Raw genomic sequence first — 17,404 nt, forward strand, 5'->3', positions numbered from 1 at the left:
AGTGAAATCAAGGCGCGCACTCTGAGAAAATATAGTCCCCGCCGTTTTAAGTCCCCCTCCTGCCCTCCGGAGGGGCGGGCCGGCCGCAGGAGGCGCTTACGCGGCTCCTGGGCGGAGCGGGGGGGCCGGAGGGGGGGCCGGGCAAGGCGCTGGCAGGGGGGCCGGGGCGGAGTCCCCCCCCCTTTAGTTTGGCGGAAAGTGAGTGATGAGTCTGTGTCCCTAGCAAAGAGGCAAAGAACTTGCTGTGCAGCCTGAGTAGTTGTTTCTTTCGGTGTTGTTGTGGGGTTTTTTTAATTGCTCTGCTCGGGGTGGGCGCGCCTGGGGGGGTTGGTCGGTTTGTGGCTGGGACAAAATCGCCCCCCCCGGTCCCCCTCCCCGCCAACCAAGGGAACCAAAACAAAAGAAACTTCGCCGGGCTCCGAAAGTGGCAGCAAAGTGCCTGGCAAGTTGCAGGGATGGAGCTGCAGAGCTTGCAAGAGGCGCTCCAAGTGGAACTCCAGTGCCACCAGGTAACGCAGCTGGCCCCGGGGTGGCTGGAGCTGGGGGGGCGGGGGGGCGCAGGGAGCAGGGAGCCAGCCTGGCCTGGCGAGCCGGGAGCCTTTGCTTCTTGTCGCAGGGTCTATCGATCAGGGGGGAGGGGAGTGAGAGTGAAGCTGGGGGGGGGGCTGGAACCGAGCCTTGGGGAGACCCCCCCCCCGCCGCCGCGGCTCCCCCTTGGAATATGGAACACTTTGCCAAAGTAGTTTGGGAGAGTGCTCGGCCGAGTTGTGTGTATGTGTATATGTGTGTGCGAGTGTGTGTTGGGGGGATCGGAGTTAACATTGCGGTTGGTGCTTGTGTGTGTTGGAGAGATTAGGACGAGACTTGAATATTTATGAGCTTTGCTTGAAACTGACTCGCAGTGTTTACTTGCCTCTTTGTTCCTTACCCCCTCCCTCCCTCTTCCACACACACTCACGCACATTTTTTTTTTAAAAGAAAATCCATTAAACTTGAAACAGTTTCTAATTCCTCCTTTTTTCGGGGTAATTTTTTTATAGAAACTAGTTGCACAGATGAAGCAAGATCCACAGGTAAATGCAGATCTTTTTTTTTCTCTTCTTCAGTATTTTATCCCTGCTGTAATAAGCGCAGTTGTGCCGGGACAGCAGGATGAGAAACTTTATCAGTAAGAGATCTCATTTTGTAGTCTTCACTAAGCTTTTCGACTAAAGAGGGTGTTTATGTGTGTGTGCATGCTTTTGTACGGCGTCGATGAAACGGGCTTGCCTTTGAACAATGTCTAATCTCAAGTTTATTCATGACGGGTTAGTTTACACTCTGCCTTTAATATGCATTTTATTGCCATTTTTGCAGAACGGTGATCTTAAGAAACAAATCCATGAAAGGCAATCAAGAATAGCAGCTCTTAATGAAAAGCAAGTAAGGAACAGATCGATTCAGTTCTGTTTTTTTCCCCGGTGTACTTTCTAAACATTCTAAAAGTGGCTGCGTTGGCTGAAAAATCCCCGAGAGCAGAGATTAAAACATCCATTTTCCTAAGTGCAAAGTGTGAAAATGCATGTTTTCAAAACAAGATGCATTTGTTAGATCCCTTGCCGGGGGGTGGGGGTTGTAATAATAGTAAGAAAATAAGCTGTAGTTAAAACGTAAAAAAAAAAAATAATAAAAAAAATGAGGCGTCCATTTTGAGTTGGTCGACATGTTTTAGGAATATGGAAAATTCTCCTGTCTTGGGCTACTTTGTGTACTTATATGCAATGTGGTGAGCAAGAGTTGGGAACAAGGAGACTGGAGCCCAGGTCGGAGCCATTTCTGGTGTCAATTGCAAAACTGATTTGTATTGATCACTTTTTTTTGCACTTGTCTTTCTCTTCCCTTGGTCTGATCTGACGTGTTAGCTTTGGCTTCGAGTTCTCTTAGGCACTTTCACTTTTTAAAAAAATAACCTGTTCCAGTTATAGGAATCTGAGGAGGAGAAACACAACAAAATAGAAACCTTCCTCTCCCCTCCCCCCACTTCAAAAACTTTTTATTTTTTGTTTTTCTTTCGAGTGACCTCTGGCTATGGTGCACTGTTGGACACCCCCTGAATCCCTAATCCTCTTTCCGGATGAAAGAAAGTTCTCTGTTGTGAGTTTGTTTGTGTTAGATCAGCTGCTGGCAGGAGCTGTGATTGTTAGGTTTCAGCACCACGATCAGATGCCATTGAACGCTCAGTAGCCCCATGTTTCCCCTGCGCTTTGCAAACGCTGCACACACACACACACACACACATACGCGCGCACACACTCAAGTATCCCCCCTCCCCTTCCACTTTCAGTACTTCTAATGCTTAAACCGAGCAGAGGCAGCAGCCTCAGCCGCTTGGAGAGCGAGTCCATGATTTGCCGGATTGAGCCCCCATAGTAAAGAACTTTCACCGTTCCAAACCTGCCCCCCGCCCCTCCATGACGACCTCCCCCCCTCCCGCAAGATCATGCAGGTTTCCAAAAGCCCCTTTGGCAGCTGCGATCGTGCTCCATCACCCCTCTTCTTCCCCCGGCTGAATCGATCGCGATTCCTTCGGAATGCAGCAGCTCTTTCAGCACCAAAACTTGGAACAGCGCCTTTGTTTTTCTTTCTTTCTTTTTTTCCTCAATCACAGAACAAAAATCTTCCACCTCAGGAAAGAAACCTCGGGATTTGTAATATTCCCGAGGGGGAAGAGAGGGAATTATATGTGTGTGTGCGCCTGGAGTTGTGGTTAAAGTTAAAAAGTGATCCTTGCATCTTTAATACCTGCTCCTAGAATGCATGCATAGATGGTGGTGATTATATGCAGCCCCCTTTCCGCCCAGTTTATTGTAATCAGAATTTGTCAGCACTCTCAATTTGGTAGTGGAAGCTTCCATTTTGTGAGGAAGGGGTGTTGGTTTCTTCCTAACATGGAGAAAAGTCTGCAGAGTTTGAAGGTGGGGGATGGGGCCCCATTCATGCTGAACATTACCATTTTGATTGCTTTGATGCCATTTTTGGAGGGGGAGGGGATAGAATACCCTACTCAGCAGAGCACAAAGATGTTTAATCACTGTATAGAATCAAATCAGATACTTTCTGTTTTCAAGCAAATCTGACACTACATGATATCTAAGGGCTGTTAGTCCTTTTATGCTGTGTAAAACAGCAAGTTTTTGACTCTAATACTACTACACTGAGAAGAGGATGCTTTAAAAAAAACAAAACAAGGTAACATCCTTTACTGGAACAATGCATCTTTATATGTTCATTCTTCAATGTGGACATAGTTTCACTGGTTTAAAGTGTTGTTTAGAACATACATTTGACCATTTTTTCTGCATTGTAGCAACTGGGTGTTTAAATTTCTATGATAATAGTGAATGAGAAACTATTTATTATGTGACACTTTGGAATTTAGATAAGGCATAGAGAGACATTTGGAAATACAATTTGGATGCAGCTGGCTGTAGAATATTGTTACCAATCTTACACATTTTCTTTGAATTTCAAACTAACTAGTAAACAAGGGTTGTGCGATAAAAATCTCTGCAAAGAGCAAAGTAGTTAAAAATAGAAATAAGCAATAAATATCAGCCCAGTGATTGAAACTAGTGTCTTTCTCCAAAAGTTGACAGTATTACATCTCTTTGCTTATTTTGACATTAAAGGCGTATAGCTAGAAGGTAGGTGGTGATACAGCATGCTCTTGCTCTAGGCTGCCCACTTCTGGAGGTCTGATTTAAATCTTTCTCAGTCACAAATGAAATGAGTTTGGAGGCCTCAGCCTTTGACTACGTCACAGAAAAATCCTATAACTTTGTAAATTTTGGTATGATTAGTAACGTCACCTTAGAAAAATGTCCATCATCAAATTATTAGGTGTTTCAGGGTATGCTAGAGGTACTTTGAAAATTAGTGTGGTAAGTGGTTGACCAATCATGGATCTGTTATTGAGTTCAGCCTCTTCCTTGCATGAGTACAGAACCTCCCACTCCTGCTGTACATTTAAAGAAGCCTCATGTAGCCCGGAGGGGCAGAAGTGGTTGTTTCAGTGTATACTTTTGAAGACAATTGGTTTTTAATTTCTTTTAAATCAGTTGTAGATTTGTTTAGGTACATATGATAATCTTTGCCTTCACTTTGCCTTCACTAAATACAAAAGATGTTAAGATTACATTTCAGTTAAAATACACATGTGAATGGTGAAAAGTTAAATAAATAGATGATCACGCTAACAACATATGTTAAAATGTAGGAGTGGGGAGTAGTGTCTTTCACTGTCCCAATTATCAGTTTCCCTTCCAAGCTATAGGTATTTATTGCAACATGTACTTACAAAAATTAAAAATAAGAACACCAAGTATCCAGGCAAATTCAAGCATTTTGGCATGGGACCATATGTGCAAAACATAGACTTATGCAAGAAGTTAGGTTTAAATTTACAACCAATTCCTGTATAGTCATCCAGCGTTTCACCTACATTGTCAGTATATAGGAATTAAGTGTACTTCAGTATTTTCCCAACATTTTTCAAATAAATATTATAAAGATACTCTTTGTGTTTTTAGTATCACTTAAGCCAATACTTAAGTTTTCCTCTAGCTCAGAAAGGCAAAGTTAGACTTTTCTTGTGTTACTCTGCCTACACAGTTTGTGCACTATAATTCTGATAAACTGTCATACCATTTGAGAGTGGGTTATCTCTTCGTTAACAAGATATGATGTGTGAAGACTCCATTAGCTGGTCCAGTGGTTTTACACCTTGAATCCACATCACATTTAGAGTAGCAGTACCATTTTTGTCTAAATTGTCAACAATAAGCATTTATAGGTAACTAAAAGACTATTCATAAGAACCAGGTTTGTTCTGTAAAAGCACATATTTTTTGTGGGTTTTATATGGCTATGAAGTCAGAAAGCTTTTTTTTTTTTGAAAGTTACTTCTTAATAATAATACTTAACTGATTAAAAAACAAAATTAAAACCCAAACCGCAAGTTAAACTCTTTCTGACATCAGCCCTGGAGAGTAAACTCGGACTTGCAAATTAACAGTAAGAATGTGTAGACTGCTAGATATTCAACTGAGATGAACTCTGAATTCAAACAGCCGTCCTGGAGCACAGCAATAAAAATATGTCTTCCTGAAAGACATTATGTATATGCCATTCACTTGTGCACTGCCTCATTTCTTTACCATAATTTACTATCTACATAGAAAATCAACATTAGTCTCAAAGAGGCTGTCCCAAGCCAGGGTTATAGCTGGCTTGTCTTTTTTGTAGTGCATATCTGAAATTAAATCATTGACTGTACTTTGCCATTGGTGACCCCCATCAAAGCATCTTCCTGGGATATGTCAGACTTTGTAAAATCGTGTGTGCTTCGTAAGCACAGGCAGTTTGTTGGAGACTCTTTCATTCAAGATATCAGCGTTATGTTTGTTTTGTCTGTCTTTCAGAGGGGTGCTTTTTGGTTTAGTGAAACCCAAGCTGTGCTAAGTCTGAAAATGGCAGCACTGTTTACTCATGTTAAAGGGGAAATTTATTGACATTTGCTAAAGCTCAGTATTTCATATGGTTGGGTACTTTCAAAATTGCTGAAATAAAATCGAGGTTACAAGTGTCAATGGAAACAGAAATAAGACCTGAAAGGGATTTCCAAATTAGGTAGAAACAAGGTCAAATTCTCCTCACAGAAAGACAGAGAGAGAGAGAGAGAACTCTGTTTTGGTGTCAGTAGTTTTCATGTATATACTTATAGCTGCATGTGGAGCTAACCAGTGCTCTTTGAAGTCAAAAGAGATTATTTATAGTGAAGTAGCACTTAAGAGCCCCAGTTTTGGACCAGACTCCACTGTGCTAGGTGCTGTAAGAATAAAAAGACAATCTCTACCCCAGTATTCCCAATGTATCAGGGCCTTGGATCAAGCTATAAATGAACCTTGAAGTGGAATTTTAAACTTTCCAATTATTCTTTGAATTTTTAAATACAGACACAACAGATATGGAAGTGATTTAAATAAGGGTTTGACTTTGCAGTTCTTCTGTTCATAGAGCTTCTATTGATTTCACTGGGACTTCTGAACAAATGGAGAATCAAGTGAGGTTATTGGATCCAAGTGAAGATTTGTTTTGGGCTGGTTATTTAGAAAGCTGTAGTTCCTCACTTTTTGCTACAATCCGCTAGTAATTTATTGGTTGCCTTGCTATCAGAGTAAAAAAATGGCTAAACTGAAACAAATTTACCATCAGCACCTCGGAGAGGAAACTTGGAAATATAGTTTATATAATGGCAACTACAGTTTTTGTCTTTACGCTTTCAGTAAAGTTGCATAAAATTAGATGTCCACGTGAGGGGGTGGGATGGAGATTGGAAAAAAGCCTTTTCAGAGTTTGAAGCACAGCACACATAAATATTATTTGTCGATTTCTGCTTTGTGTTTGACTTACCCTTGTAAAGGCCGCTGAAATTGCCAAACCTGAATGTAAACATAATGCTGAAGGAGATTTTGATCAATATTTGTTTGGTAGTAGTCTCATTGGCATGTGAAATTTGACTTTATTCTATCGTGTTTCTTTTACTGTACTCTAGTCTATACATGTATAGTACATTACTTGGCAGTGCTAAGGGTTGGAAAGTGGATGTAACATCCAGTCTAACCATTTTAAAGAGTACACTTTGATATTTTCGCCACTTAAAACACCTGCTGTCAGAACAATACAATTGATTTCAATTAACTTTGAATTTCTTCAATAAGATGACTCTTATAATAACTCTGGTAATCCCATGATGCCTCATTAGAGGAGCTGGCTATGATGATTATCCCTGTGATATAGCAATTTTTCCCTACAATACCTTTGTCTATTCAGAAAAAGGAATTATAGCAGCAATACCTTTTACTTTCACTTGTCTTACACTAAAAGTACTTGCTACCTGTTACATGTTGTAAAATATCTTACTGTATAGCAGCAAGCAGATATTCTTTAATAGCTGGTGTTTTGATAGTAAACATACCAGAGAAACTTTTTTATTGTATATGTGGAACGTATTTTGTGTCTAACCTGTGTCACAGAGTTAGAAAACATTATGTATGCATGTACAGCTTAAAGGAAACACTTTCCACTGACTACTTTCACTGAAGTTTCATTAGTGGGCCAGATCCTTAGCAATTCCAGAGCACTGTCTCTTCAATGGCGCTATGCCAGTTCACTCACAGTAAGGATCTAGCCCACTGACTTCCATAGGAATTCTGCTGGTGATGAGATAGAGGAATATGGCCCTAAGTGTCTCTCTGTAGTATGAACTGGGAAAAGGGGTTTTGTAGGGTAATATAAAATCATATTTCCAGTGGGATAATGCATCATCTTCAAGACTTTTGCTCAAGTTGGGGAAACTATTTCTCATCTAATTGCATGTTTGTTTTTATTGAGTTGAAAACTACAAAGACATACAAAGGCACATCAGCTCATAATTACTTGTAACTTTTTCCTGTATGCTTTCCTCTCTACCCTAAAGATAAAATATACCTGGATTATAAAATGATACATTCCCTGACCCCCAAACAAAATCTGAGGCATCAACCTAATTTCTAGTCTATGGAGTTAAAGGGTAGAAGTTTGCAAATCAATAATACAAGGCCATGGAAGATGGTGTATGTGTGACCATGATGTCAAAAGGGGGGCAATTTGCACATGTGTCATCTAGTGAGGCTGGGAAAGTATTAAAAATGTGCTGTAAGTTAAGATAAGAACAAAGAAGAAGAAAAAAAATGGATTAATTGAAATGCAAATTTGTCTTTCTGCCATCAAAGTAAAGTCAGTTATTTTAGCCTGACGGAATCATATTTGGTCTGCCTTTTCACCTCCCCTTGCTAAATCACCTATGTACATTTCCCTTACATATATCATATTTGAGAATTTCTCTTTTGTTGCTTAAGGTGGTATTACCTTATTGTTTGAAAATGCTCTTCTCAAGATAAAATGTACTTCCTTAAGCACTCTCTCTCTCATTTTTTTTGAATCAGCTACTTATTGTTATGTAGTAGCAATTTCCAGAGTGTCATATGAAATTGCTGATGCGGCTTAGTTCTAGCTACAACCTCTGACTGCCAATAGTAAGCATCTATTGAAATCTAATAGGTACTACTTTTTTTTGTACAGCACAAGCAGCCTCTTTAAATAAATATATATGGAAAAATATGAATCAGCAGTTTTTAAATTCACAGAATAGTAAATGTGTAGCCCAAGTTTAGGATAGAAATGGATGTATTTGTTTGCTTGAAAGTAAAACACAAACCTAGCTCTGAATGTGGCTGCAGTAAAATCAACACAAGAAGTAACTAGGGTAGAGGCTTGTCTAAGAACTATGCAGAAATTATCTACAGTGTTGCTCTCTGTTTTGGGGAAATAGTGTTTATTTTAAAAGTTGTGATTTAGTCATAAGACTAGACATACAGGCTCTGGCAAGAAGAGAGTGCTTGCTTGAAAATTTGATTGCTTACATCTAATCAAGAGAAGCATGTCACTGTGCTTGAAACAGAAGTCAGATCTATATAGTATATAGAATAGTTTTCTTTCCAGAACTATTTGTCTTTATAATGTTGCCCTCCCTCTTTTGTTTTTTGTTTGTTTGAGGCAGCTTATCTTGTATCCAGAGAGAAGGGGAGAAAGGGAAGAGACTTTTTGAGCCAACTCAGCTATTGATAACAGATCTTAGAAAGATTACAGAAAGATATATATATGTAATATATAATTTTGATTAACATGAGTCTAATGAGAAAACTGAAACCTCTACCATGCAACACAGATTAACCTGCATTTTCTGTAACATTCCATTTTCTGAAGCTCTCTGAATTATCTAGGATTCCCTAAAGATTTATTGGTAAATTGAAGCTTTTCTTAAATATGGAAAAGATGAGAAGAGATTCCTGTCTCAGACATGTACAGATTCAAGTATGTGTGTGCATGTGCACACGCACACACACAGACAGTCTTTCTTGTTGATATCATTCAGGCATAAAGCCAATATGCGCATGTAAATGAGCCTGAAAAAGTAATTAAAATATATACATACTGGTGACTGTGATACAGAATTTAATATGAGAAGCAGGTTACAGAGTGACAAGTAGCATTTCCTATGATCAGTGATACTAACTCTGCTCTGATTTATGCATTTCATGTGCCTTTAAATGCACAACAGATAAATGCTAGACATATTTCTTAAACTACCATTTTTCAGCACTCTTAAGTGAATGCAAAAATGTTTTGCTCCGTCTTCACTCTCTCCTCTACCACCATAATAACAACAAAAAGCCCCACTATCAAGATGTTACTACAGTGAGGAGAAGAATTCTGCAGAAGGTCAGATAAAGGCCTCCCTGATAACATATCTTTGCCTGAAAGAAAATGTCACAAAATAGACTTATTGGTGTCATTAATGCATTAAGATCAAGGAAGTTCGGGAAATTGTTAACATATGTCTAGCAACCAACATCCAGATGAAAAACTGGACAAATTGCCAGTGTAAAGGCATAAATAATCATGGCCTCTTTTTCAGTGCATGTAGCATAATACTCTTTTGCGCATGAAAGGTAAGTTAAGAGACAGATGCTTCCCAGATTTCTAAACTTAACAACAAAGACCCGGCCTCTCTTTTTCCTAAAGTATTCTCATCCATTCTAAAAGTTAGGTCAGAATGATGAGAAAGTAAAATGACATTATAGAAATTGTCAGTTTGCTTTCCAGCTAATGGAAAAGCTACTTTTTGAAAGGTTTATTTCTCATTAAACAAGAAAAGTGGAAGCTAACTTATGATTCCGTAAACCTCCCTGCAGCCCGTAAATGTATACAACTGAAGTCAGTTTCGTATTTACGTTATTTTCCTAACATTCTTTTGCTGAGTAGGCTTGGATGAAGTACAGTCTCTTCATATAGAGGATCTAATTATAAATACAAGGGACAGAACCAAATAAGCAGTCTTTAAAGGGAAAAGAGTCTGGCAGCTTTGTTTAAAGTGTCCTTTAATGAACTTCTTTAGCAGCTTGTATCTTAGCAACACATTTTATTACATACCAGTGCGGGAGAAGCAGTTTGCAGATGGAGTTGCACACAGTAATTTATTTCCCCCCACCCGTTTGCCCCCTCCCCCACTTCTCTGTGGTGACTCAACTGGAATGTTCAGACTAGCTTTCTACAACATTGATAGCTCACTCTAAATTCCTGATTGGTTCATTTGTATCTGGTCTGTTGTCTTAATTGATGAAAAAGGCTTTTTACTATGTTAAATACACAGTGACTTTGCCTGCTTTTAGAAAGGGAAGCAGATATGACTATACTGAAGAGGCTCATAAGGTTTAAAATAAACACAAGTTTGCTTCTTGCTATTCACCTTCCTCCATCCTCATGCTTTTCTCTGTGTGCTAACTCACATACAAAACACAGGCCAATGTCTAGGTTTGTGGATTATTTACTCTCAACTCCTAAATGGAGTCATTTTAATCTATTGTTCACTGTGCTAAAAGAGAATGGAACCTTACAGCAGCAGGAATATGTACGGTCTTTTTTTCATAATCAAAACACTATACTTTTAGAATCTAAATATATTAAGAAATAACCAGAATTATAAAAGCAATATTAAGCAGATTGTTGTTGTCCACTCTTTTGAATAATCTGTAATCCTTGCTACTGTTTAGATAAGTCTCTTCTGCTATATGGGGGAGATTGTACTGGATTGTCTTGAATATTCAACACTGTGAGCAGTAGCTTCATTGATTTAAGTGGAACTAGTCAAATATTGAGGTACTAGTTAACATGAGAAGGGTTGCAGAATCTGGTCCCGTAAGATTTCTTTTGGTTTTAAAGTGGATTGGGGTGTTGGTGAAAATGCAAACATCAACAAAAGTAAACAAAGCAAATAAACAAAAGTAAACACTATTCAGTTAACTCAAAAATATGAAGTCCGATTTTTCAGAACAGGTGTAAATCTAGAGCAGCTCAATTGACTGTAGTGGAGAGTTTGCACTTGCAGTGGTGTAACAGAGATCTGTCTCTGGCCTTGTTATTTGGATGGAGGAGGAGAAGGAACTACCAAAATTAAGGTAGAACCCAGGGACCCTAGAGAGGCATTTTGACCAATAGTACTAAAGATACTGGTCTTGGTGAAGTTGTTAAATGTCAGTTGTAACAAACAAGTCAGAGCTAATATTCAAAACCCATTTTAGGAAGTGCCTTGCTGGTCACAAGAGGATAATAAATCGTTTATGAAGGCCATGGAATTGTTTTTTCCTCTTTCATTTGTTTTCTTCTTTTCATTCTTTCATTTGCATTTGTTTAAGTGTAAATTAATTCCCAATCACTTGCAAACCCTTATGTTGCTTGAATCCAAAATTAAACCAAGAACTTTCTTTACCGACTAGATGATCCATACATTTGACTCTAGTGGGTTATGTGGTAGTTTGTCTCTTATCACAAGATATCACAGCCAAGTCAGTAGCATAAAAGTAATCCATTCTACTTGAAAAATAGAAGGGATACAATAAAATGGATGAGCAAGAAAGAGATCCATCCCTCTTTTAATATGCCTTAGATGGTAGGATGTCCTCTGAAGCCCAAAGCGATTAAGTTGCCATGTGATTAACTTATTCTTTTCTTTTTTGCAATTCCGTCCACTGTTTATTAACTTAAATTGGATTGAAAAAACTCTAAGCTGTGGAATGCATCAGGATCTTGCACAACTGCCAGGATTAATAATGACAGCCTGAACTGTTGAACAAGCAAAATCATGAAATTCACAATATTGTTAGACAAAAGGGGTTATGTGCTTGCTGGCAGCTGTGTTTGCCTTAATAGAAGGGGCCACCATTTTTTAGTACATTTCATGTTCTACCAGGAAGGATAATGATGACAGAAAATATAACATTTGAAGCCCTTATCTCACTGTTTCTTTTTTGTTTGTTTGTTTGTTTCAGTGTCTGGAATATTTAGGCAAAGTGTAAAAGCAGGAGCCTTGATATGTGTTAAGAAATCCTTTCTGCAGATATTGTGGTAGTGAGGAAAACAATGAAGCATTTAATTGTTTCTCCAAGATTCAGTTCCTTAAAGAAACAGTGAGAAACCATTATAGCTGATTTACCCAAACAAAACTACAATATTGAATTTTTCTTTTCATTTCAATAAGATATATATATTTCTAGAAGCACTAGCACTTCCAGCAACTTGTTTTAGTCACTGAGCAATAGCACTGTAGCTCATTACAGGAGTTCTTTGACTGGGGGAAACTTAAAGGAACTTCCATCCCCAGATGAAGCAAAAAAGACTCATTTATAAACAATGAGTGCGGGAACAATGGAAAGCTGAGTGCATTCTGCATGAATAATATAACTGAGTGTTGTGAAAAGCCTGTGATTTTTAGTATGCCAAACCCTGTGGAGGAGTGCAGTGTTCAGCTGATTTTTTTTTCCAGCACTCAGGATTCATCCTGTCTCTCCCCTGTGCGTATGCACAAACACACACTCTCAGAGAATTAGCTATGATGAATAAAAGAGAGAAGTCATCAAACTACCGTGTTAGGGTGGTTGAGGGCTGAACTTAGATTCACAAAAATGAAGGAATTCAGGGCTGAGGCTGGAAATGTAGGCAAATAATCCAGCCTTCATGCTCTTCTTACGTATGGAGGAAAAGCCTAAGACATACTTTGAGATGAGAGTTTGAATATCATCCTGTATTTTCAGCTTAGATAGTCTGACTTTCCTTGGCTTTGACAGTTGAAATCAGAGTATTTACATGGGCTGTCGTAGGAACTTGGCATCCTTAGCATCGCACAAGCTACGGGTGTTTTAATGTATGCATTTAAATATGCATGTAGACATCTGACTTTAGGAGTCCATCTTTGAAAATTTTGGCCATAGCTTTTTATCATTACTTTTAATTAATTATTATCTTAATGAAGTCCTCAGGAAAGGATTGAAACTGTGTAGAGCAGGGATCGTCTTTTAGTTCTATGTCTGTACAGCATACAACACAGTGAGGGCAGAAAACTCTCATTCTTTTACCTTGTATAGACAATGTGGTAAGTAACCTGTTATTGTAAACATGTTATAAAATAGTAGTGGATACAGGACAAGTTTGAGTTTTACCTTAATTGTGCTGGTTGAGATAAGTCCTACAGGGTCAATAATCGTATGTTTGATATTGTGATAAAAAGATAACTTTTCCCCTTTAAAGATGAGAATGTAGCGTTAAAACACACACACACACACACACACACACAAATAAAAAAAAAACAGCTCAGTCCTTGGTGCCTTTCTTGAAACTGCCAGCTATGTTGCTAGTTGTTGCCAATTGTGATGGTTTTTGTATTGTGTGTACAGCAGTGTACTGGGAATTAGAATGAATCCACTAGCTCATTTCACATAGCTCACCAAACACTTATCAGATAGTAAAAACTTCAGATTTGCTGACATAGATCTGATACAAAACAGTGACTAAGAGCTGGAAATCTACGTATGTTCTTGCCAATTGCTTCAGTCTTGTGTTCCTTGATTATATATTTTAAAATGGCATTTTCAAAAGAAAAGAAAGTACTTGGGTCTGGATCATTAATCTGTGTACATCAGTATTGTGTTCAGCGTTGCTATGACATTCGGTACCACTGGAGGATCTAGATCAGTGTTTCTTAACCAGGCATTTGTGTACACTTGGGGGAACACTGAGGTATTCCACGGGGTACATCAGCTCATCTAGATATTTGCCCAGTCTTATGGGCTACATAAAACACAAAACAAACATAAAAACACAAGCAAAGTCATTATAATCTAAAAGTTCATTCAGACAATGATTTGTTCCTACAGCTTCATATACCTTGCACTGAAATGGAAGTACAGTAAACCCTCGATTTAACCGACTAACGGGGGGATGTGGTGTCTGGTAATGCTGAAAGTCCGTTATGTCCAAATGGTTACACTGTGTGATGATGCACTGACCTTCCCAGCACATCACTCACTTCTCTCCTCCCTTCCCTTCCCCCCTCCTGCCCCGGTCGTCCCCTCACACCTCCATCTCCCTCTCCAAGAGAGGAGCTGAACACCAGCCTAGCTCCTTCCACCTCCTGCAGCTCTTGGCGCTGCGGATCCTCCAGCCCCTGGCTCTGAGCCCCCCAGGGGAAGGCAGAGCATGGCCGCCCCCAGCCTGCCAGCAGGCAGCAGCCTTTGACACCAAGGCTGCTGCTTAGTGCCATTGCAGTCGGTGGAGGCTGGGTACCGACATGCTCCACACGTGTGGGGCTGTGGGAGGAGGGCTCCTGCACCCTGCTGCAGCTCCCCCGGTTCCTGTGGTCCTGGAGGTCTCAGCTGCTGCTGTGGCCCCTCCAGCAGCTCCCCTAGCCCCGGCGCCAGCTGCTCTGGTGAATCTCTGGCATGTTTTTTTCAGAGGAAGGAAGGGCTGGCAGACAGTGTCCATTATTTCCGAAGTCCATTATGTTGGGATCCATTAAATTGAGGGTTTACGGTACAATATTTCTATTCCAGTTCATTTATTTGTTAATAAGATGGTAGAAAGTCAGCAAGTTCTCAGTAGTAGCCGTCTGTGATACTTTTGCATGTTTTTGTAAGTAAGTAGGTTTTAAGTGAGGTGTAACTTGGTGGTATGTAAAACAAATCTGACTCCTGAAAAGGGTGCAGTAATCTGGAAAGGTTGAACAGCACTTGTTTCAAGAGCTCGGATTACCTTAGGGCTATATTTCTCGGTCAGTGGTATGTGTACTTTTAGGCGTACGCAAGAGAGGTCTGGGGGTACTTCTATTTTTAAAGGGGTACTTTATAAGAAAAAGTTAAGAAACACTGATCCAGATCATGGGTATAAAAATTCTGCCTAATTTCACTTAAAGGTCTCAAGGACAGATTAGCAATAAGAATAACAGTCTGAATCAGTGTGGATGAACACGTGTTCATTTCCATCATCTGAGTCAAATGTCACCAGCACAGTGTGGATTTTGTCTTTTTGGTGGTTTGGCTTCTATAGTTTCTGTATCAGAATACTGTTCTTTGAAGACTTCTGAAAGCATGTATCACACCTCGCTCCTCTCAGATTTTGGATGGCACTTCTGATTGTTAAACCGTGGGCTGAGTGCTGTAGCTATCTTTAGAAATCTCACGTTGGTACTTTCTTTGTTTTCATGAGACCTGCAGCGAAAGTGTTGTTAAAATGAACATGCTAGGTCATCATCCAAGCCAGCTGTAACACGAAATATCTGGCAGAATATGGGTAAAGCAGAGCCAGAGATGTACAATTGTGCCCCTAAAGTGTTTGGTCACAAATTTTATTAACACCTAAATTTTTTAATAAGTGTAATCAGCATGGAAGCATGTCCTCTGGAATGGTGGCTGAAATATGAAGGGACCAAGTAATAGGACTGAGTGGACTTGCAGGCTCCAAAGTTTCACATTGTTTTGTTTTTGAGTGTGGTTATGCAATAAAAATATATATATTTAGAGTTGTACTTGATAAAGAGATTGCAGTATAGTACTTGGGTAAGGTGAACTGCAATGTACTATTTATCATTTTTAGAGTGCAGATGTTTGTAATAAAATAATGTAAAATAAGCAGTGTGTACTTTATATTTTGTGTTGTAATTAAAATCAATATAAATGAAAATGTGAAAAAACATCTAGAGTATTTAATAAATTGTAATTGGTATTTTGTTGTTTAATAGTGCCACTAAAACTGTGTTTAATCTCAATTTATTTTTTTGAGTTTAACTGAATAAGCTAACTGTGATTAATCAGCAGCCTTGCATTGGGGTAATTTTGTAAATAGGTTTTTAAAAGTGATCAGTAGATTTTGGGTTTTTTTTTTAAATTCAGTAATACATGATTTAAACATTACCTTGTCACATATTTACTTGACAGTTGACCATAGATCTGAAAGAGCTGTTACAGTTATATATTTATTGCATAGATTCTCAGCCATTACAAGCTTCATGTAAATACATAATTATTAATTTTATCAAATGCATAGTACTCACCAGATTGGGTAAATATGTGACCTGAGATTTATTCAAATGCAGATTCTTGACTTGTTAGCCTTCTGAGTCATTATGGTGCATTGGTTCATGGCAGACAATGAATTTTTCCTTCCTAGGTCAATGATCCATTAGACGGTAACAGTTTCTTCAGAGTCATTACAGTATTATTAGTCTGGATGGCCTTGAAAGCAGCACTAAGTTTGAATCCATGTGCTGAACATCTTCAGGCGATTCTGTATTTAAATGTTGGATGTTCAAAAAGAGGGTCAAGTAACTTGTTTGGTTTAACACTCCCTTACCTTCAAAGGAAATAGCCAACATTCTAGATTAATGGCTTTGATTTTTTTAACGTGGGGGTGGGAGAGAGGGAGAGGTGAGTTAGTAAGGTTTTAAATTCTGTGGGCCAAATTTGGTCAAACATGAACGATGTTGCATTGACACTTTCATAGACTCATAGAATCACAGAACTCTAGAACTGGAAGGGACCTCAAGGTCATTTAGCCCAGTTCCCTGCCCTCTTGGCAGGACCAAACACCATCAAGATCATCCCCAGTAGGTGTCTGTCTAACCTGCTCTTAAATATCTCCAGTGACGGAGATTCCACAACCTCCCTAGGTAACTTATTCTAGTGTTTAACCACCCTGACAGTTAGGAAGTTTTTCCTAATGTCTAGTCTAAACCTCCCTTGCTGCAGTTTAAGCCAATTGCTCCTTATTCTATCCTCAGAGGCCAAGGAGAACAATTTTTCTCCCTCCTCTTTGTAACCCTCTTTGAACTACTTGAAAACTGTTATCGTGTCCCCTCTAAGTCTTCTCTTTTCTAAACTAAACAAGCCCAGTTCTTTCAGTCTTCCCTTGTAGCTCATGTCCTCTAGACCTTTAATCATTCTTGTTGCTCTTCTCTGGACCTCCTCCAATTTCTCCACATCTTTCTTGAAATGTGGTGTCCAGAACCGGACGCAATACTCCAACTGAAGCCTAATGAGTGCTGAGTAGAGTGGCAGAATGACTTCTTCTGTCTTGCTCTCAACACTCCTGTTAATGCATCCCAGAATCATGTTTGCTTTTTTTGCAAAAGCATCATATCGTTGACTCATATTTAGCTTTTGGTCCACTATGACCCCTAAATCCCTTTCTGCAGTGCTCCTTCCTATCCAGTTGCTTCCCATTCTCTATGTATGAAGCTGATTGTTTCTTCCAAAGTGGAGTACTTTGCATTTGTCCTTATTAAACTTCATCCTGTTTACCTCAGACCATTTCTCCAGTTTGTCCAGATCATTTGAATTATGACCCTATCCTTCAAAGCAGTTGAAACCCCTCCCAGCTTGATATCATCTGCAAACTTAATAAGTGTACTCTCTATGCCAATATTTAAATTATTGATGAA

General features: G+C 39.2%; 1 protein-coding gene across 2 annotated transcripts in view; it reads left to right on the plus strand.

Moving 5' to 3' along the window:
- The first annotated feature begins 316 nt into the window (after window positions 1–316).
- The window catches only part of PHF21B (PHD finger protein 21B), a 244,024-nt gene continuing 226,936 nt past the window's right edge, over window positions 317–17,404 (plus strand). Inside the window, exons 1-3 of one of the 2 annotated variants that reach the window (XM_075003606.1) lie at window positions 317–509; window positions 1,041–1,073; window positions 1,357–1,422. In XM_075003606.1, the coding sequence (XP_074859707.1) occupies window positions 456–509; window positions 1,041–1,073; window positions 1,357–1,422 (153 nt within the window). In that variant the 5' untranslated portion in view covers window positions 317–455. The remainder of the gene's footprint in view (window positions 510–1,040; window positions 1,074–1,356; window positions 1,423–17,404) is intronic. The other variant, XM_075003607.1, reaches the window with a different exon arrangement.

The sequence above is a fragment of the Carettochelys insculpta genome, chromosome 1 (assembly GCF_033958435.1).
Source record: "Carettochelys insculpta isolate YL-2023 chromosome 1, ASM3395843v1, whole genome shotgun sequence".
Lineage (NCBI taxonomy): Eukaryota > Metazoa > Chordata > Testudines > Carettochelyidae > Carettochelys > Carettochelys insculpta.